Below are 24,330 nucleotides of genomic sequence, written 5' to 3'. Positions count from 1 at the left end.
CCAGAGGAGTCGTCCCCTGGTGGTCAGTAGAGAGAATGCAGCTTTAACACATGAAGCATAGACTTCTATACAACCAATAATCAATATTCACAGATGGCATAACCAACAAAAACACCATAAAAACGGAGCTTGTTGCAGAGGATTAGGTCCAGAGGGAATCTTCCCCAACAAGCCCTGAATTACCTCAACTCTCAGAAACACCCCTATAGGGAGAAGTATTGTTGATATCCAATAACACCGAGATGACGGTAACGTTTTGAGCTGAATTCGAGGTTCATGGGGAGCATGTAAACAGTCTTGGAGGGACCATTAATACATGGTTGTTTCTGTGGAAACGCTGAAAATGGAGCAGAGGATGTGAGCGGCGCTCCCGTGGGAGAGAGCGCTCCTCTCATTCTGCTTCCTTCCCTCACGAGCGGCCTCATGGCGAGGTGTCTCTGATTTATCATAGAGATCCTTTCCAACATGTGCGTAAATGCTGTTGTGTTAGGATTGAGGAGAAAACATGCGCTCATTTAGACAAACCCAGGACCACAAAATACAGAATGTATTCATTTTGTCGAGCCATTTTGCCCATTTTGTACTTCCAGTTCCTTTTCCACCAGCCATCCACTTTCCATTTACATGTCTAAATGACCATAATTTACTAAATGAACATCATGCTGTATTGAAGAAGACTTGAAACTAGAGATTGAGACATAAACTCATGTTTACAATGTTTACTGAGGGAATAAATCAAGAGAAGTAGAGTCACTTATATAGACTTCTATACAACCAGAGGAGTCACCCCCTGGTGGTCAGGAGAGAGAATGCAGCTTTAACACATGAAGCATAGACTTCTATACAACCAGAGGAGTCACCCCCTGGTGGTCAGTATAGATAATGCAGCTTTAACACATGAAGCAGAGACTTCTATACAACCAGCGGAGTCGCCCCCTGGTGGTCAGGAGAGAGAAAGCAGGTTTTAAGATGCTTCCGCATCAGCTTCACTCTGGAGGTTGCCGCCTGCTTTTGGCTCAGCTTTGGTCTCCACCAAACTCTGAGAGAACTCGTACATGAAATGTTCCATTAAACAAAAGCAGTGAGCTTGAAGAGGCAAAAACGCAGCCGAGCTGTGATTTCAGCACGACGAACGATCTCTTTTTAGAACCATTTAATTCACTCTTAATGTCAAAAATATTCATGAAGCAGTTTTAAATCTGTGATGTGAAGATACATTTACTTCACTTGAAGACTCTCTAATGGCATCTCAGACATTCTCTAATCCTTTTCCTCGTGAAGTACAAGACACTGACGGGATGAAAGGTGACCACGCAGACACTGCTTCCTTAGAAAGGGGTCAGAATAAATACTTTAAAAACATGTCTATACTTGCAAACCCGTCAAAAATACAAATTGGATTTTGTTTGCTTTTGTATTATTTGGATGAGCATTTGTTGCTGACGTAGAAACAAGTGGCAGGTGCATCTGGAGCTGTCTCCACGAGATCATTAGCAGCTCTAATGAAGACAAAGCTAATTAGGCGGCGCTCGCTCGTCTCCTTCCTGTCGGCCTGACGAGCTCCACCTCAAGAGGAGAGCTCCAGTGTGGAAGCAGCGCCGCACAGAGCCGGCACTTCTAACAGGACATTCACCAAGTCCTTCTTTCTCGGCACGTCCAGATCCAACTAAAGTTTCAGGGAAACCTCAGACTTTCAGCTTTACTCTGTCTCACTATTTCACTGTCTCACTATTTCACTATGTCTCACTATTTCACTATGTCTCACTATTTCACTGTCTCACTATTTCACTATGTCTCACTATTTCACTATGTCTCACTATTTCACTATGTCTCACTACTTCACTATGTCTCACTATTTCACTGTCTCACTATTTCACTATGTCTCACTATTTCACTGCCTCACTATTTCACTATGTCTCACTATTTCACTGTCTCACTACTTCACTATGTCTCACTACTTCACTATGTCTCACTATTTCACTGTCTCACTATTTCACTATGTCTCACTATTTCACTGTCTCACTATTTCACTGTCTCACTATTTCACTATGTCTCACTATTTCACTATGTCTCACTACTTCACTATGTCTCACTATTTCACTGTCTCACTATTTCACTATGTCTCACTATTTCACTGCCTCACTATTTCACTATGTCTCACTATTTCACTGTCTCACTACTTCACTATGTCTCACTACTTCACTATGTCTCACTATTTCACTGTCTCACTATTTCACTATGTCTCACTATTTCACTGTCTCACTATTTCACTGTCTCACTACTTCACTGTCTCACTATTTCACCGTGTCTCACTACTTCACTACTTCACTGTCTCACTACTTCACTTTCTCACTACTTCACTACTTCACTGTCTCACTACTTCACTGTCTCACTACTTCACTACTTCACTGTGTCTCACTATTTCACTGCCTCACTACTTCACTGCCTCACTATTTCACTGTCTCACTACTTCACTCTCTCACTACTTCACTGCCTCACTATTTCACTGTCTCACTACTTCACTCTCTCACTACTTCACTGCCTCACTATTTCACTGTCTCACTATTTCACTGTCTCACTACTTCACTGTCTCACTACTTCACTGCCTCACTATTTCACTGTCTCACTATTTCACTGTCTCACTACTTCACTGTCTCACTACTTCACTGCCTCACTATTTCACTGTCTCACTATTTCACTGTCTCACTACTTCACTATGTCTCACCACTTTACTGCCTCACTATTTCACTGTCTCACTACTTCACTGCCTCACTATTTCACTGCCTCACTATTTCACTGTCTCACTACTTCACCATGTCTCACTATTTCACTGTCTCACTACTTCACTGTCTCACTACTTCACTGTCTCACTACTTCACTGTGTCTCACTACTTCACTGCCTCACTACTTCACTGCCTCACTATTTCACTGTCTCATTATTTCACTGTCTCACTACTTCACTGCCTCACTACTTCACTGTCTCACTACTTCACTGCCTCACTATTTCACTGTCTCATTATTTCACTGTCTCATTACTTCACTGCCTCACTATTTCACTGTCTCACTATTTCACTGCCTCACTATTTCACTCTCTCACTATTTCACTGTCTCATTATTTCACTGTCTCACTACTTCACTGCCTCACTATTTCACTGTCTCACTACTTCACTGTGTCTCACTACTTCACTGTGTCTCACTACTTCACTGTCTCACTATTTCACTGTCTCATTATTTCACTGTCTCACTACTTCACTGTCTCACTATTTCACTGTCTCATTATTTCACTGTCTCACTACTTCACTGTCTCACTACTTCACTGTCTCACTATTTCACTGTCTCACTACTTCACTATGTCTCACCACTTCACTGTCTCACCACTTCACTGCCTCACTATTTCACTGTCTCACTACTTCACTGCCTCACTATTTCACTGTCTCACTACTTCACTGCCTCACTATTTCACTGTCTCACTACTTCACTATGTCTCACTACTTCACTGTCTCACTATTTCACTGTCTCACTACTTCACTATGTCTCACTACTTCACTGTCTCACTATTTCACTGTCTCACTACTTCACTGCCTCACTATTTCACTGTCTCACTATTTCACTGTCTCACTATTTCACTGTCTCACTACTTCACTGTCTCACTACTTCACTGTGTCTCACTACTTCACTGCCTCACTACTTCACTATGTCTCACCACTTCACTGTCTCACCACTTCACTGCCTCACTACTTCACTGCCTCACTACTTCACTGTCTCACTACTTCACTGCCTCATTATTTCACTGCCTCACTATTTCACTGTCTCACTACTTCACTGCCTCACTACTTCACTGCCTCACTATTTCACTGTCTCACTACTTCACTGTGTCTCACTACTTCACTGTCTCACTACTTCACTGTCTCACTATTTCACTGTCTCACTACTTCACTGCCTCACTATTTCACTGTCTCACTATTTCACTGTCTCACTACTTCACTGCCTCACTATTTCACTCTCTCATTATTTCACTGTCTCACTACTTCACTGTGTCTCACTACTTCACTATGTCTCACCACTTCACTGTCTCACCACTTCACTGCCTCACTATTACACTGTCTCACTACTTCACTGCCTCACTATTTCACTGTCTCATTATTTCACTGTCTCACTACTTCACTGTCTCACTACTTCACTGTCTCACTATTTCACTGTCTCACGACTTCACTGTGTCTCACTACTTCACTGTCTCACTATTTCACTGTCTCACTATTTCACTGTCTCACTACTTCACTGTCTCACTACTTCACTGCCTCACTATTTCACTGTCTCACTATTTCACTGTCTCACTACTTCACTATGTCTCACCACTTTACTGCCTCACTATTTCACTGTCTCACTACTTCACTGTCTCACCACTTTACTGCCTCACTATTTCACTGCCTCACTATTTCACTGCCTCACTATTTCACTGTCTCACTACTTCACTGTCTCACTACTTCACCATGTCTCACTATTTCACTGTCTCACTACTTCACTGTGTCTCACTACTTCACTGCCTCACTACTTCACTGCCTCACTATTTCACTGTCTCACTATTTCACTGTCTCACTACTTCACTGTGTCTCACTACTTCACTGTCTCACTACTTCACTGCCTCACTATTTCACTGCCTCACTATTTCACTGTCTCACTATTTCACTGTCTCACTACTTCACTGTGTCTCACTACTTCACTGTCTCACTATTTCACTGCCTCACTATTTCACTGTCTCACTACTTCACTGTGTCTCACTACTTCACTGTCTCACTACTTCACTGCCTCACTATTTCACTGTCTCACTACTTCACTGCCTCACTATTTCACTGCCTCACTATTTCACTGTCTCACTACTTCACTGCCTCACTACTTCACTGCCTCACTATTTCACTGTCTCACTACTTCACTGTGTCTCACTACTTCACTGTCTCACTACTTCACTGTCTCACTATTTCACTGTCTCACTACTTCACTGCCTCACTATTTCACTGTCTCACTATTTCACTGTCTCACTACTTCACTGCCTCACTATTTCACTCTCTCATTATTTCACTGTCTCACTACTTCACTGTGTCTCACTACTTCACTGCCTCACTACTTCACTATGTCTCACCACTTCACTGTCTCACCACTTCACTGCCTCACTATTACACTGTCTCACTACTTCACTGCCTCACTATTTCACTGTCTCATTATTTCACTGTCTCACTACTTCACTGTCTCACTACTTCACTGTCTCACTACTTCACTGTGTCTCACTACTTCACTGTCTCACTACTTCACTGTCTCACTATTTCACTGTCTCACTATTTCACTGTCTCACGACTTCACTGTGTCTCACTACTTTACTTTCTCACTACTTCACTGTCTCACTACTTCACTGTCTCACTCCTTCACTCCTTCACTCTTCATGTCATCATCTCTCCTGTGGAAGCTACCTCCACAGTGACCTGTAGCTCCGCCTCCCTGCAGGCTGTGATGGATGACTTTAATAATCCGGTCCCTTCCGGCCCTGCAGGTTGACAGACACACACAGGGTGGATGTGTGTGCGTCTCCACCGCTTTGTGTGACATTATTGTTTATTACTGCCTAGATTCAACTGGTGGTTGATTTGTAGCTCTCATACTTTCATGCCTTAAAGGCGAAAAAATCCACCTTAAAAATCCATCAATAATGAAAAATAACGGTTGTTGACGTCGCTCACACTCGAGCTGATCGTTGGCGTCACGTGTGAATTCTTCTTCTTCTTATTAAACACATTTCATTTCCTATACGTTCTTCACAATAAAAGCCCCCTGTTATTTACGCTGCTTACTCTTTCTTCGTGCAGTATTAGTGGACTTGTTGTATTACAGAAAAGCCGCTAACAAAGCTACGCTAAATCGGCAATTAACGCATTTAATTTGCTAAACATTTTCACATTAAAAGTCCCCCATTGTTTTTGCTGCTTCCTCTTCCTCCCTGAAGTAAATTAGTTGACTTGTTTTACTGAAGAATAGCCAATAACAAAGATCCATATCGTCACCTTCCTAACATATTTGAAGCTAGCATTTAAGATAACAATTTAATTGGCATTTATGCGAGTATTTTTGTCAATGAAAATCTCACTGGAACATAATATTAATAACATAATTTGACCGTTATTACAGTAGGCCTGTTGTGCGGCAGCTCGTGCACCCTTATTATTATATTTGGTCAAGTTTTTAGTGTTTTCTGAAAAACCTGAAGAAAGTATTATTGTAGGAAGGTGACGATATATATAGCTTTGCTATAAACCTTTCACAATAAAGGTCTCCCATTATTTGTGTTGCTTACTCATTCTCCCTGCAACATACATGTACTAGTTTTGTGGAAGAATAGCAGCTAACAAAGCTCCAGTAATCCGGTGATGAACGCTTTTATTTTCCTATGAGTTTTTCACAATAAAGGTCCACTGTTATTTTCACTCCTTAGACTTGTTTTATTAAAGAATAGCCGATTACAAGATTTTGCTAATTCTGTGCAAAATATTTCACAATAAAAACCCTGTTATTTTTGCTGTTTACTCTTCCTCTCTGCAGTATTAGATTTGTTTTATTGATGAACAGCTGCTAATGAAGCTCCGTTTATTCGTTGATGAACACATTTTATTTTGCTCTGAGTCTTTCACAATAAAAGTCCCCCATTATTCTTGCTGCTTACTCTTTCTATTAATTATCTTGTTTTATCGGAATAATAGCCGCTTACAAAGTTCCGCCAATTCGGTGATAAACACGTCCTGATCAATTCTTTCCGATAAAATCCCCCTCGTTATTTAAAAGCTCTTATTGTGAAGCAACGTATCCGTCGGTCTGCGGATCCCAAAGCGAGCGCCATGACGGTGAGTGTGTCCTCGATGGCAAAAGTTCAATATGCCAACCCTCAAATAATAAACATGAGTGTAGCAAGATCATTTAAATGGATTTGTCTATTTCTTTTTATTATTCATATTTAGTCCAGGTCATAATTATTTGGTTAAGAAATATCGAATATACATGCTTTTTTCTCCAGCTCTATTTCTGATATAAATCCACTATTTTTATCCATTTCTGAAGGTCTAAAACTGTCTGACTGGATGAGTCACGCTGCCGCTCCTGAGCTCTGCAGATGGAAAAAGAAATAAGCGAGATAGTGAGTGTGTGTGTGTGTGTGTGTGTGTGTGTGTGTGTGTGTGTGTGTGTGTGTGTGTGTGTGTGTGTGTGTGTGTGACACACACGCACACACACACTATCTCGCTTGTTTCTTTTTCCACAGACAGATGCAGGAGTTTGCAAAAAGAATTAGCATTGGAGGAGAGATGATATTGATTTTAAACAACGAGGATGGAAAACACTCGTGTGTGTGTGTGTGTGTGTGTGTGTGTGTGTGTATGTGTGTGACCGTTCTGTTTTACAAAGCGTTTTTTTCTGGCATTCAGGAGTGAAAGGGGTGTCTGGAAAAAAGGTTCATGATTCTATCTTCGTACAGATATGACTTTTAGAAGAGGACTCAACCCGATCTTCCTCTTCCACGTAAACAGTCTAATTCATAAGCAATACAATTGTGTGAAGACACAGAAACCTTTCAATCCCGTATATATAAATATATATAAATATATATATACGTTCAAATGGAATCCGGCAATATGAAACAAACTTATTATATCAGCAATATATATATATATATATATATATATATATATATATATATATATATATATATATATATATATATATATATATATATATATTATTATATAATAATATATATATATATATATATATTATTATATAATAATAATGCAATTGGAAAGGAAACAATCATCCGGCTGAAAGGAGACATAAACATGTGCAGAATGACACGGTTACCATGACATCAATCATAAAGTAAACTAATTGATTTGACAACAATTAAAAACAATGTAATCTAAACGTCATTAACATCCAACATGTTACATGTTACATGTAACATGTAACATGTAACATGGAGGAAGGTAGGAGGATGAAGGGAGGAGGAGGAAGGGATGAGGATGAAGGAGGGAGGAGAGAGGAGGAAGGGAGATGGTCAGGGGGTCAGCCAGGTTGGCATGGCGACCGAGGCTGTGAGAGGGAGCGGTGCGTTCAGGGTCCGGGCGCTGAGTGGGACGTCACCGTAGCTGAGGAGAAACACAGCGGGAATAAAAGATGCAGAAGAAGAAGAAAAAAAAGAAGTCAAGCAGGATGTAATCTATACCGAGTCAAAGAGCACAGAGAAACACACACACACACACACACACACACACAGACACACACACACACACACACTGTGGGATTCACACCTCTTCCTCCACTCTCTCACGCTTCCTCCGTTCACCTTGTGACTTCCAACACCTCTCTCTCTCTCTCTCTCTCTCTCTCTCTCTCTCTCTCTCTCCTCTTCACACAGCGCTTTTCCCCATTATTACTGTTTATCAGTGGAAACACAGAAGTGATGATGATGATGATGATGAAGAAGGGTTCTGTGAGAGGTTCGAGACGCAGGATGAAGCAGCGTCCTGTATGAAAGGATTAAAATGGCTTTATTAATGGAGGTTAAACCATTTACTTGCTACTTAAATTCTGCTGGAAAGTTCCACTCTTCTTCGAATAAAATACTCTGTGCTTCTAAGCAGCGTTTTCTCGCTGAGCCGCGGCACAGAACAGACCATAATAACTCTGTAAGATAGACATGGATGTTGTCTAGAGATTGAGACATAAACTCATGTTTACAATGTTTACTGAGGGAATAAAGTAGAGTCATTTATATATACTTCTATACAACCAGAGGAGTCGCCCCCTGGTGGTCAGGAGAGAGAATGCAGCTTTAACACGTGAAGCATCGACTTCTATACAACCAGAAGAGTCACCCCCTGGTGGTCAGGAGAGAGAATGCAGCTTTAACACATGAAGCATCGACTTCTATACAACCAGAGGAGTCGCCCCCTGGTGGTCAGGAGAGAGAATGCAGCTTTAACACATGAAGCATATACTTCTATACAACCAGAGGAGTCACCCCCTGGTGGTCAGGAGAGATAATGCAGCTTTAACACATGAAGCATAGACTTCTATACAACCAGAGGAGTCGCCCCCTGGTGGTCAGGAGAGAGAATGCAGCTTTAACACATGAAGCATAGACTTCTATACAACCAGAGGAGAGAGACTAGAAACTAGAGTTTGAGGCATAAACTCATGTTTACTGAGGGAATAAATCAAGAGAGACGTGAACTAAAGAGCCCAAACACACAAAGCACCACAGAGGAAGAGCCAAAGGTTCTTCTTATTTATTGCTTACAACTGTTCTATTAAGCATTTATTAACCATTTATAAATATTCTGTCAAGGCCGTCTTATTAGAACGTGGTGTAGAGTTTAATGTAAACATAAAGCAGCATCTTCCCTCCATTCGCTGCTGTGATGCATGAATGTATTTCATGAAGCGTGACTATAAGAGCGAGCTGTCGGATGACTCTCTGCTTCACATCCGCCAAACGAAGCGGCCTCCAGCGGCGCGGCGGCGGCGGCAGAGAGCGGTTCTCCTCTTCGCCGGCATCGCGTCACATTACACGGAATCAATGCTTTCGCTGCGAGCAGACAGATGTGCTCGTCGCGCGGCGAGCGGCGCTCTAATCACGGTGATTGTCGGAGACAGTCTGGGGCTGATTAAGAGGCGGCCGTGTCTGTTTGCATGCGGCGGTGGAACAAAAAGAAACCACCTGACGAGAGTATCAGGTTTCTGCTGCAGGATGCTGGATGTGCAGCTGCATCGTGGTTGTAGACGGCTGTTTGTGACGCGTGAGAACCGTGCATTTAGACATTAAAACCACTAGAACACCAACCTATTTTTAGGCCCTTTCCTCAAAAATGTCATACCCAAACTAAAAAGGGTGTATCTGTGCAACCACTAGGGCTATTTGAATAATGTTGGTGTTGTTCAGATGTGTAAATATCAGTCTATATGTTACTGGTTAAGAGTAAATGAAGATGACACACAGAAAACAATGAAAAGGTTTCAGGTCCGCCTATAAAAAAATCACTTTCAGGATGATTATTTCTTTGAAGTGATGCAGCTGTAAGGTCCAACTCTAACCTAAATCATAGCTCAATATGTGAACATTCTCTAACCCAAATCATAGCTCAATATGTGAACATTCTCTAACCCAAATCATAGCTCAATATGTGAACATTCACTAACCCAAATCATAGCTCAATATGTGAACATTCTCTAACCCAAATCATAGCACAATATGTGAACATTCTCTAACCCAAATCATCGCTCAATATGTGAACATTCTCTAACCCAAATCATAGCTCAATATGTGAACATTCTCTAACCCAAATCATAACACAATATGTGAACATTCTCTAACCCAAATCATAACACAATATGTGAACATTCTCTAACCCAAATCATAACACAATATGTGAACATTCTCTAACCCAAATCGTAACACAATATGTGAACATTCTCTAACCCAAATCATAACACAATATGTGAACATTCTCTAACCCAAATCATAGCTCAATATGTGAACATTCTCTAACCCAAATCATAACACAATATGTGAACATTCTCTAACCCAAATCATAGCTCAATATGTGAACATTCTCTAACCCAAATCATAACTCAATATGTGAACATTCTCTAACCCAAATCATAACACAATATGTGAACATTCTCTAACCCAAATCATAACACAATATGTGAACATTCTCTAACCCAAATCATAACACAATATGTGAACATTCTCTAACCCAAATCGTAACACAATATGTGAACATTCTCTAACCCAAATCATAGCTCAATATGTGAACATTCTCTAACCCAAATCATAGCTCAATATGTGAAAATTTTCTCTGCAAAGGTTGACTTTGATAAAGTGAAGCAGCACAAAGTTAGAGAGGGTTTAGAACAGAGAACATTCAGGCGAGGACTCCAAAATGTGCATTGGGGCACATCTGTGACATTTGAATTGTTGTACCAAACCATATATTTCACTTGTATATTACTTATGGTGTTCAATGCATCCAAATACAGCAGTTTTCGAGCCAAGAACTAACTGTGTGAGTTACTAAACTTCTCACTTCTTCACACACTCGGTTGATTCTGGCCCCAGTCGTCTCGTGTTTAGACTTCTCAGCTTCGTACGGAGGATCGAGAACATGGAACTCAAACGCTGAGCTACTTCGTGAAGTTCACTGCTTCATTCTCGAGCTCGTAAATAACTCGTTGATCGTGTGTTCGTGCCCCAAAAATGCCCTGCCGTAAACACAAATGCTGTCAGGATCTCAGGAGACTGCGACTCATCCACCTTTAATCCAGACGCCGATCACACTCAACGCTTCTACAACACGCTGACGAACAGACTTTCATCCAAGGCTTGAACGCCTCGTTCTGATGTCACTGTCATTGTGTTCTGTTTGCTCCTTTTCTCGACGTCCTCGTCCTCGTCTTCCCTTCCATTCCCTCTGTGGAAGCTGGAGAGTCCATGTTGTTTTTTTGCGTGGGAGTGAGAGAGCCTCACCAGAGAGAGGGATGTGAGGGATTAGAACCAGCGAGGGGAGAGCGGGTATCGGTTCTCACAACCTCCCTCTCCCTCTGGGCCTCCTCCCTGCTGCATCCCACCAGGTGGTCAGGAGTCTGAGCTGCTGGGAGCCGGGCGCAGGGATATATATATATGTGTATATATACGGTTGAAGAACAGAATGTGCCTTTGAGGCGTTCGGCAGCGGACTCTTCTGTCTGCAGAACAGAGGCAGTGAACACGTTGTCGCTCTGTTAAAATGAGACCTGACGCTGAAACCCGGCACCGGGTCACAGCGGACCTTCTCCATGTAAGAGACACCTGTTCTGTGCTGCTTTTATCATTTATTCACAGCGAATCAGCAGACTAATTGCTGTGTGAGGCGTGTGTGTGTGTGTGTGTGTGTGTGTGTGTGTGTGTGTGTGTGTGCGCTACACATGATCTGCAGTGCTCAGCCATTGATTTCCATCAGCACACGTTGTTTCAGTCCCTGGAATTCCATATCTCTCTCTCTCTCTCTCTCTCTCTCTATATATATATATATATATATATATATATATATATATATATATATATATATATGTATTAATATATATATTAATATTAATATATATACATTTAAAAAAATATTTATATATAAAAAAGAATATATATTTATAGATATGTATATTTATATTAATAAGAATATATATATTTATAGATTTGTATATTTCTTTATTAATATATATATATATTTATATAACATATATAAATATATATTCAAAAAAATATATATATATTTAAAAAAATATATTTATATAAAAAGAAAAAAATATATATGTATGAATATATATATATATATATATATATATATATATATATATATATATATATATATATTCATACATATATATTTGATGATCAGTTGAAGAAGTGATGGTCGTCCTGACTGAATTAATATTTAATGACCCGGCGTGCGGCGCTGACCTGAGACCAGAGGAACGTTTACAGAACGCTCTGCTGTCCGTCTGCAGAGGCTGAACAACTTCAGCGTCTCTTCGTCTGTCTCCTCAGCCTGTCTCCTCAGCCTGTCTCCTCAGCCTGTCTCCTCAGCCTGTCTCCTCAGTCTGTCTCCTCAGCCTGTCTCCTCAGCCTGTCTCCTCAGCCTGTCTCCTCAGCCTGTCTCCTCAGCCTGTCTCCTCAGTCTGTCTCCTCAGTCTGTCTCCTCAGTCTGTCTCCTCAGTCTGTCTCCTCAGTCTGTCTCCTCAGCCTGTCTCCTCAGCCTGTCTCCTCAGCCTGTCTCCTCAGTCTGTCTCCTCAGCCTGTCTCCTCAGTCTGTCTCCTCAGCCTGTCTCCTCAGTCTGTCTCCTCAGCCTGTCTCCTCAGTCTGTCTCCTCAGCCTGTCTCCTCAGTCTGTCTCCTCAGTCTGTCTCCTCAGTCTGTCTCCTCAGCCTGTCTCCTTAGCCTGTCTCCTCAGTCCATGATGTTCGGCTTCAGAGACGCAGCGTCGTCCTCTCGGCTTCATTCTGATTAAAGCGTCTTCAGAGCCCACAGACCTTCACTAGAGTGTAATGAATACTTCAACTCACAAAGCTGATACAAACTAGTTGCAATGTAAAGAACATTGTTCCAGTACAGAGTGGTTTATTGCAGCTGTATCACACCAACCCTCCAGAGCGCACAACCCCAAAATATAACATGATCACGGCCCGCGTGCATAGGACAACCTTCAATGTGAGGAGGTCTTAGAAATCTACATTTCACTTCATATTTTGTGGCCAAATCAAATGCTTTAACAGGATATTCAATTAATTAATTAATTCAATGTATTCAATCATTTTTAATTCATTTAAGACTTGACTTTTTTCTTCACAGGGTTAATAAAGCAGACCTTGAATATGAGATATGAGTTTACAGTTATGTATAATCCGTCAGAGCACTTCTTCCCAAAAATAATGTTCTCCATTGACTGCAAGTGTTGACAAATTACTTTTCTTTAATTATTAAAAATACTTAACTTCACTTAATCAAAGCCAAACTTCGCACAGATACTCTTAACATATAAAACTATGTTATATATTACATTAAAATATAGCAAATATAAGAAAATACTACTTTTAATTATTATTATCTTGCAAAATATAAATTATTTTCCTTTTCATAAACCAATATACGAGTAACACATATATATATGAACGGATTATCTATGTTCCCAAGGGTTTTCTGTATGTTATACCTTTTTTTAATTATTCAAATAGGCCTTGTGGTTGAGGAGATAATCAGAATTTAGTACGGGTATATTAACCATTCGCATCTTCAGAAAACAGGGCTTCATGCCATGAGGTTAATTAATAATTGATGCCATGAGGTAAATCTTCATCTTTTGCATGAAGAGCTCCTGAACCATGAACTGAACAGAAAGCTGCCGAGTCTCAGAGTAAAGTCTCTACTAGCTGCTGTCAGATAACAGCTTTGTTTGTCCCCAAAACGTCCCCATTAAATATGAGAATGTAATTTCAATTATTTAGATTCTACTTCAAAAGGAAAGCAATGTCTCACTGGCAGATATATATTTAAAAAATAATAAAAAGCATCTGGTATTTTCACACGCGGGGATGTTTTGCATGTGTTTCTTCGTGGCTCTGAACATCCAGCTGCTCTGCTGTGATTCATCACCAGAGAGCTGCTGTTTGCTGACGATAACGCTGATTTATCTTTAAAGAAGCAGACGAGTGTTTGGGCTTCAGATTAAAAACATGTGATTCATGCAGAAAGTCATTATGAACCCAGTCACAGCCCTCAAAGCTTTACAGCTGGCCTTTAATACCAGCCATTTACAATACAAATGGGTCAATTCAGTCTATTTTGTGTAGCCCAAATTCACAAATTACAAATGTATAATTGATACACATACGACATGACCTCTGACCCTCACTACGGTTACGGTAAAACTCCCCAAAAAAAACTTTACGGGGAGAAAAAAGGAAGAAACCTTCTGGAGAGCAACAGACGAGGATCCTTCTATCAGGATGGACCGAAGTACAATAGATGTCATGTGACTAGAAGTACAATAGATGTCATGTGACTAGAAGTACAATAGATGCCATGTGACTAGAAGTACAATAGATGTCATGTGACTAGAAGTACAATAGATGTCATGTGACTAGAAGTACAATAGATGTCATGTGACCAGAAGTACAATAGATGCCATGTGACTAGAAGTACAATAGATGTCATGTGACCAGAAGTACAATAGATGTCATGTGACTAGAAGTACAATAGATGCCATGTGACCAGAAGTACAATAGATGTCATGTGACCAGAAGTACAATAGATGTCATGTGACCAGAAGTACAATAGATGTCATGTGACTAGAAGTACAATAGATGCCATGTGACCAGAAGTACAATAGATGTCATGTGACCAGAAGTACAATAGATGTCTCTGGTGGTCAGGAGAGAGAATGCAGCTTTAACACATGAAGCATAGACTTCTATACAACCAGACGAGTTGCCCCCCGGTGGTCAGGAGAGAGAATGCAGCTTTAACACATGAAGCATATACTTCTATACAACCAGACAAGTCGCCCCCTGGTGGTCAGGAGAGAGAATGCAGCTTTAACACATGAAGCATAGACTTCTATACAACCAGACAAGTCGCCCCCTGGTGGTCAGGAGAGAGAATGAAGCTTTAACACATGAAGCATAGCCTTCTATACAACCAGAGGAGTCGGCTCCTCTATTCAGTGCTGGAGGTTGCCCCTTGCTTTATACCCTCTGCCTGATACTCTGCATGGTTTGTCTTTCTTTGATAAAATGTAAGAAAGAACAAAAGGATCATGTCTGGTCATCAGAAGCAGCAGCGAGGCTCTGATCCTCCCCCTGGTGGCCAGCTGACAGCAATGGGAGTGCATGACTGATGGTGGGTCGGTCCAACCTGCAGAGCTCCTGACTGCATGTGGCAAAGAATATGAAAACAGTCTCATGGTATCATTCTTTGAGGCATTTACAGCCCATGTTTTGCAGTGCAGCGTTACACCACCCATCCCCCTGCCACAGCAAACGAAACGTCTCCTCACATGAACATCAAACAGGCCACAAGCAGAGAGACCGGACTCGGCGCTTCATACGTGCCACTGTGAGCGTGACGTCTAAATCCGTCCGTGTGTTTTTTTTTCCGAGAGTCTCTAACCGGGGAACACCTGATGCTCCTCCGCCGTCTCTCGTGGCTTCTGGTTCCTCTGATTCCCGTCATTCTCAATTAGCTGCGAGGAAGAGAGAGCTGGAGACGCACAGGGAGAGGAGGAGCTCAACAGGTGGAGGTGGAAAACATTTCAACTTTATGTTTCATTGTTATGTGAAATACGGAAACGTTGTCAGTGGGTTGGTCGGAAATTCAGACATTGGCTGCCAAGAAAGGCCAAGAAACCCACATGAAAAGCTTTACTGACTTCACTCCATGAGAAATGAGAAAACCAGAGATAGAAGATCCTGTGGACCTGTCAATCACCTTGTAGCCCCGCCCTAAAGTGTCCCCTGCTTTATGGTCTGTTTGACTCTAAATGACCATAATTTACTAAATGAACATCATGCTGTATTGAAGAAGACTTGAAACTAGAGATTGAGACATAAACTCATGTTTACAATGTTTACTGAGGGAATACATCAAGAGAAGTAGAGTAATTTATATAGACTTCTATACAACCAGAGGAATCACCCCTGGTGGTCAGGAGAGAGAATGCAGCTTTAACACATGAAGCATATACTTCTATACAACCAGAGGAGGTCAGGAGAGAGAATGCAGCTGTAACACATGGAGCATAGACTTCTATACAACCAGAGGAGTCACCCCTGGTGGTCAGGAGAGAGAATGCAGCTTTAACACATGAAGCATATACTTCTATACAACCAGAGGAGGTCAGGAGAGAGAATGCAGCTTTAACACAAGAAGCATAGACTTCTATACAACCAGACGAGTCGCCCCCCGGTGGTCAGGAGAGAGATTGCAGCTTTAACACATGAAGCATATACTTCTATACAACCAGACGAGTTGCCCCCCGGTGGTCAGGAGAGAGAATGCAGCTTTAACACATGAAGCATATACTTCTATACAACCAGACGAGTCGCCCCCCGGTGGTCAGGAGAGAGAATGCAGCTTTAACACATGAAGCATAGACTTCTATACAACCAGAGGAGTTGCCTCTTGGAGGTCAGGAGAGAGAATGCAGCGTTAACACATGAAAAATATACTTCTATACAACCAGACAAGTCACCCCCTGCTGGTCAGGAGAGAGAATGCATCTTTAACACATGAAGCATAGACTTCTATACAACCAGAGGAGTCAACCCCTGGTGGTCAGGTGAGAGAATGCATCTTTAACACATGAAGTATAGACTTCTATACAACCAGAGGAGTCACCTCCTGGTGGTCAGGAGAGAGAATGCAGCGTTAACACATGAAGCATATACTTCTATACAACCAGAGGAGTGACCCCCTGGTGGTCAGGAGAGAGAATGCAGGTTGAACGAGTGGACAGCAGAGTATTGGTCGCTACTGCAGTCCTTTGAGATGTTTTCATGGATATGTTTGACAGATTTGAACACCTCTCCTCTCTGTGGGAAGGAAAGAACTAAATAAAACTTTCACAGACACCTTTCAAGAATACAGAGGAGGAGTGATAGATATTGGGAACGAGAGTAATGCATCTTCATTTTGGGTAATTTGTCTTCTCAGGCTTCGGCTTCTCCATTTCAGTTCATGTTGTTGTTGTTGTCACTTACATGTATCCATAATACACACAAACCACTTGTATATATTCATAACCATTCGTTTGCATTCAGAATATTTTCACATAAACTTAATTTCCTCTCGAAGGAGTTTCAACACGTGTCATATTGTAATATATTGCTGCTCTGGATCTGTCCATGTTTGATATGATTGGCTACGAATCAGCAGTAATATAAATGCACCCACAGACTGGGAGTAGAAGTACTGGAGTTGACAGTTAATCAGGATTATTGAAACCCAATTTTGTGCTTCACATTTTCTTCCTGTTCACACAAGAGACGATCTGTCGGAGAGACACGGTTGTATCTTCCCTCCGCTTCAAAATACACATGGTGGGAAATATTTGGTGAATCAATATTTACTGTGTGGGACGAAGACAGAATTGTTCACGATTCATCTTGTAAATCGGCAATAATACGATAAACTCTTATGGAGGCATTAGGCGATTATTGCTGCCTCGTTAACCAAGAAAATAACTTACAAACTAATGAATAGTCTTGCGGCCAATAAAATATTGGAAAATGGGGAAAAATACTCTGCGGCTGCTATTTCCTGTGTTGTGTAAGTGTTTGTTCGCTCCTTGTTTTGTGTGATTGTTTAAACCCAATAACCTTCACTTTACTGACAAATATTCACATTTGAGAAGCTGAAACAAATCCAATTAAATCTATTTGAAACCCTAAATGGGATGAAGTGGACTTTCTTGTTCTGTGCCTCTTCATCATTTCCACTGGTTAAAGATATATATCGTATTACCATCTCTCTCCTTTCTATTTCTGTTCATCTGTTCATCTGTCCGGTGGAGCTGGACGTCCATCGTTGGCAGGTCATTACTCGACCGCGAGCTTCCTAATGAGCCCGTTAGCGGCTTCAGGCCATCCCCTCCTCTGTACTCACACATCTCTCCTTTTCTTCGGCTCTCCTCCTCCACACTTTCCCAGTTGGTCCAATCATGTCCTTCATCACAAACCTCCCAGTCACTGAGATCAATTATCATTAGTTACGCATTGTAACTTAATTCTATGAGTATAGGCGTAGCCCTCTAAGAGCTGTTGTGGCCAGTGGGTTCATCCCTGCACTCATGCAGAATAAGGCATATTATATCATTGGATTGTGGTCGTTATTTAACTTTTTTTGTATTAATGCCACATATACTTTATATACGTGTTTGTGTCTTTATTAGTGTAACATGATAAATGTCTTGATGAAATAATCAAAAGGCAGAGAGGGAATTTATATGTGGGAATTTTCCTCTGTTTTCTATGAGCAACTACAGGGATGGATGGATGGATGATTGATGGATAGATGATAGATGGATAGATGATAGATGGATGGATAAATGATATATGGATAGATGATGGATGGATAGATAGATGATAGATGGATAGATAGATGATGGATGGATAGATAGATAGATGGATAGATAGATGATGGATGGATAGATAGATGATGGATGGATAGATAGATAGATGGATAGATAGATGATGGATGGATAGATAGATAGATGATGGATGGATAGATGATAGATGATAGATGATGGATGATATATAGACGGATGGACGGATGGATAGATGGATGGATGGATAGATAGATGGATAGATAGATAGATGATGGATGGATAGATGATAGATGGATGGATGATATATAGATGGATGGACGGATGGATAGATGGATGATAGATGGATGGATGGATAGATAGATGGATAGATAGATGATAGATGGATGATAGATGGATGGATGGATAGATGGATGATAGATGGATGGATGGATAGATGGATGATAGATGGATAGATAGATGATAGATGGATGGACGGATGGATAGATAGATGATAGATGGATAGATGGATGATAGATGGATAGATGGATAGATAGATGATAGATGGATGGATGGATGATAGATAGATGATAGATGGATAGATAGATGATAGATGGATGGATGGATGATAGATAGATGATAGATGGATGGACGGATGGATAGATAGATGATAGATGGATAGATGGATAGATGGATGATAGATGGATAGATAGATGATAGATGGATGGACGGATGGATAGATAGATGATAGATGGATGGATGGATGATAGATAGATAGATGGATGATGGATGGATGGATGATATATAGATGGATGGACGGATGGATAGATGGATGATAGATGGATGATGGATAGATAGATAGATGGATAGATAGTTAATTACTTTATTAATTCTGCAAGGGGAAAATATTTTGTGAACAAATAAATGAGATAAAACTCAAGCAGTTGTGATCTTAACTGATGTGGAAGTAAAATCCTGAGTACTCTCATTCTGAGGCCGAGATTTGTTGGTATTTGTTGATATTTGTCGATATATATTTAATGAGCTCCACAGACATCGAGCTTCATGTCATAACTTTAAATTGGCGTGTGCTTTGGAGTCGGCGTGCAGGTCTTACTGGTTTCATCCTGTACGAGCACATTTAATCCACTTTGTATATAAATATATGCAGAACTTCCTCTTCCTGCCTCCTTCGTGTTGTTCCCTCTCTTCTCTGAAGCAGCCTGCAGGTACCAATCAAACCAAAGCTCAAATGTTCAGACAGAAAACTGCTGGATAGTTGATCATCTGATTCTTTTTGTATTCGGTGAATTAAAAGCGTGCGTTTCCTCCTCTGGTCTGGAAGATGGAGGCTAGTGAAAGGTCTGATTAAATACCAGCAGCCCTCTGGCGCTGTGACCTGAAGACACATGGATGGCTCTGTCGCCTCTATAATTACCTATTAGTCTCCTAATTACACACGGGGAAGTTAATGAAGAGTATGTATATTTTAAGGGCGGCAGAGAAGTGACGTGTGAGGCGTATGACGCGTTAAACTGAGCCGGGTTGATGGCACTATTTCTGGGGCGCTATTAATAATAACTCATGCACAGTGCTCGTTTCAGGGATGTGCAGCTTTTTTGAGGGGGTTTAAGGTTTTTATGCACCAAAATGTCCTTTTCGCCTGTGTTTTATCTCTCTCACACACACACACACACACACACACACACACACACACACACACACGGAAGCAAACAAGGCGTATTTGGAGAGGTATCACACGTTACACAACTTGACTCCCCCATCTTGAAGCTAATGAGGGCCAGTTCTGGGTTTTTTTGCTGTAAATGTTGTGCAGAAGTTTTGGACTCCTACACACAGACGCAGTTATTATGCAACAGTTATGTCCGACCACGCTGAGGAGCAGCCAGCATCCTGCAGCTCATCTATAACCAGATCATCTATAACCAGATCATCTATAACCAGATCATCTATAACCAGCTCATCTATAACCAGATCATCTATAACCAGCTCATCTATAACCAGATCATCTATAACCAATTCATCTATAACCAGATCATCTATAACCAGATAATCTATAACCAGATCATCTATAACCAGATAATCTATAACCAGATCATCTATAACCAGCTCATCTATAACCAATTCATCTATAACCAGATCATCTATAACCAGATAATCTATAACCAATTCATCTATAACCAGATCATCTATAACTAGATCATCTATAACCAGCTCATCTATAACCAGATTATCTATAACCAGATCATCTATAACCAGATCATCTATAACCAGATCATCTATAACCAGATCATCTATAGCCAGCTCATCTATAACCAGATCATCTATAACCAGATCATCTATAACCAGATCATCTATAACCAGATCATCTATAACCAGCTCATCTCATAACCAGGAAGTGAAGTCCTGGTCTTTTCCTCTAGGAGAACGTTAACAATTAGAGAAGTAAACGTTGATTTATTTGGCAGCGTTTTCTAATTTACTTCACTTCCGTAGTTATTTAAACCCCAAACCACCATCTCTTCTCTTCTCATTGCCTAAACCTACGTTTTTCGCAATGTATTATTATTTTATTTTTCAAAGTTTGTTCGTATCGTATTGATTAGTTTCATGTCTTGATCTATTGTACTGTTCATGAGGGTTTACATTTGACCTTAGTTTGCTTGGTTGGGCCTCACTGCTGTGTTTTGTTGGTCAAAGCACTCTGTAAAATGATTATTATTATTATTACTACGAGTGTTGCACTGGAGACTGTGCTGACAGCTCACTGCTACACTTTCTATGTTGTTGTTGTTTCATCGGCTCGGCTTCGTCTGCCAGAGCCCTCAGTAAACTCTGTTTAAAGGTGCTATATATATATATATATATATATATATATATATATATATATATATATATTACAGCATGTCTTGGTTGACGCTCCCCTCTCTCGCCCTCCCTCCAGCCGCCATCGAGGCCTGCCTGGGTCACCTGCTGAAGAGACGGGCGGCCGGTTTCCTGCGCAGCGACAAGATCGCCGCCCTCTTCACGAAGGTCGGCAAAGTCTACGACACGGCCGGCGAGATCTGCCGTAAGGTCCAGGAGCAGCTGCAGCAGCAGGCCGAGCTCACCAGGTCAGAGGAGTACAGACACACAACCCAACAGACACACAACCCAACAGACACACAACCCAACAGACACACAACCCAACGCAGCAGAGAGCCAACAAGTCTCACTGAATCGTTCTTTCTTTAATTACAGTCGTGGGAATTGAGGGAATATGTCATCTTAATTAGAGACAGGAAGTGACACTCCTCTTCATCACAGCCCACAGTGTGATGAAGAGGAGGATGAGAAGCATAGAGCAGCTTTTATCCAGAACAAGTCAACATCAGCGACGATGAAACAGGAACCGTCTCCATGTGATACGTGATCTTTGTCAAGAGTTCTAGACCTTTTTAATTTGCTATACCAGGAAACGAGCAGAGGTGTGTGTGTGTGTGTGTGTGTGTGTGTGTGTGTGTGTGTGTGTGTTTCTACTTCAGTGGCGGGCCGTCAGGGCATTCAAAGCCTTCTCTGCTGGCCTAAACAGAATCACAAAGTTTACATTTAAAAAAAAATTTTTTATATATTTTTTTGTAATAATTAAAAGTTGTAGCTATTTTATAATTGTATTGTTTTTCACAAATACATGCATCATCATGATTTGTCCCTATTAGCTTATCTTCTCATTGCCCAGCTGCTGTGTGGCCCGCTGCTTGTTAAGTCTTCTCATCCAATCACATTTCACCTCTGTGTCTCTATGCAATCGAGAGCTGGTTAAACTATATGGAGAGTTCTGCTAGCATGAATACGGCCAGTTGAGCAATATGTCTAGTAATGTCAGTCCCCCAATCCATTGTGACTGTTGGCTCAATGGTTTGCATGCCCGTCTTACAATGAGAGTAGTAGTAGTAGTTTTTCTTCTTTCCTTTTTTTGGGTGCGCGCCGTCAGCTGTTATAGCAGACGTACATGCACAATCCACGGCCCGCCACTGGTCTACTTGTATGTATTTCTGCGTGTGTGTGTATGTGTCTGTGTGTGTGTGTGTGTGTGTATACTTGTGTGTATTGCACACACACAGGATGATAAACTGCTTCGTCTCAGGCTCTCAGGTTCCAGCCGAGCTGTTTGTCCATTAATCGTCCATTAGCTCGAGCCACACGGCGACCGCAGAGAGGCTTCCCCCAAATGGAGGAGAGAAAGCTTCTGTGCAACAAGCACACACACACACACACACACACACACACACACACACACACACACACACACACTAGAGTGCAGGCAGAGCGGAGTAGCGAGACGTCGAGGCAACGCGGCCGATACACGTTGTGAAATCAGGAGTTGAGTGTGTTTTGGCTCCGCCTCTCTCTCTCTCTCTCTCTCTCTCTCTCTCTCTCTCTCTCTCGTTCTCTCTCTCGTTCTCTCTCTCTCTCTCATCCATCACAACTCATTGGCCGTTATTTCCCCAGACACACAACATCGACGCCTATTATTGCGTATGGATCTGGTTTGAGCGAGTCGCGCCCTTCTACAGAACACACACACACACACACACACACACACACACACACACACACACACACACACACAGTCCCCTCTCGCTCTTCCCTGTCATCCCACCTCAGGGTTCCATCTCTCATTTACCCTGGTTACTATGGCAACGTGGTTTGCGAGAGAGCAAGCGAGAGAGACAGAGAGACAAATCAGAAGTGGAATAAAGAGTCAATGCGGTGTGTGTGTGTGTGTGTGTGTGTGTGTGGGGGGGGGGGGGGGGGGGGGTGAAGATCTAGTATTACACCAAATAAAGTTAAGAAAATAAGGTAAAATAGTTTATAAAATACTTAAGGTCAACTTCCTTAAGAGACTCTGGCTCCAGCTAAGTGACAAAAAACTTAATAGCACTGAGATAATTCTGGAGACCTTATGGAATAATCCAGTTCATAAACCGCCCTGACGTTCCTTTCACGTCTTTATTCATCCGTCAAATGAGCTCCGGTCAGTTTGCTGATGTTTTTCATGTTTGTGTAAAACGGCCATTGAGACTTTCCGCTGCAGGAGGTGATGTTTCCATGAGGAGAAGCATGGAGTCCTCTGTAGGAGACGTGAGGGGATGTGAACAGATGCTGAGAGGCGACACGTCATCCTGTAATTCATAATTCAGTTCACTGTGGTGGTTTATGAATGATGTATTTACATTTACCTTAAAAACATTACAAAGCTCAACGCTGAATAAAAAGGAGGTGGAACATAAATAGTTTGTATTTCTCCGTTAGCTTAAACTAGCAGCTATAAGAATAAATCAATCAGTTAGATATTGACCGTTTATTTGTCTCTTAGCATCTTTAAATGATTCCATAATCTCTCAAATATCGTCACGGCAGGCGAAAAAAACGCATGCTCATGTCGACCTTTCTCACATCTACCGGAACCCAAACAGGAAGTCAGTGTCAAGAAGCCGAAACGCTCCACAATGTTAGCTTCTTACTTTACACGCTCCACAACGTTAGCTTCTTACTTTACACGCTCCACAACGTTAGCTTCTTACTTTACACGCTCTACAACGTCAGCTTCTTACTTTACACGCTCTACAACGTTAGCTTCTTACTTTACACGCTCCACAACGTCAGCTTATTACTTTACACGCTC

The 24,330-nt window shown here is 41.4% G+C and overlaps 1 protein-coding gene across 1 annotated transcript in view; it reads left to right on the top strand.

Annotated features, from left to right (window-relative positions):
- The window catches only part of sgsm2 (small G protein signaling modulator 2), a gene marked incomplete at both ends in the record, with an annotated part of 67,544 nt that overhangs the window by 19,770 nt on the left and 23,444 nt on the right, over positions 1-24,330 (top strand). The window contains one exon of the mRNA XM_079224830.1: positions 21,607-21,775. Within this exon, the coding sequence (XP_079080956.1) occupies positions 21,607-21,775 (169 nt within the window). The remainder of the gene's footprint in view (positions 1-21,606; positions 21,776-24,330) is intronic.

This window comes from Taurulus bubalis (genome assembly GCF_910589615.1).
Source record: "Taurulus bubalis genome assembly, chromosome: 10".
Taxonomy (NCBI): Eukaryota; Metazoa; Chordata; class Actinopteri; order Perciformes; family Cottidae; genus Taurulus; species Taurulus bubalis.
This window is presented reverse-complemented; position numbering and strand designations above follow the sequence as displayed.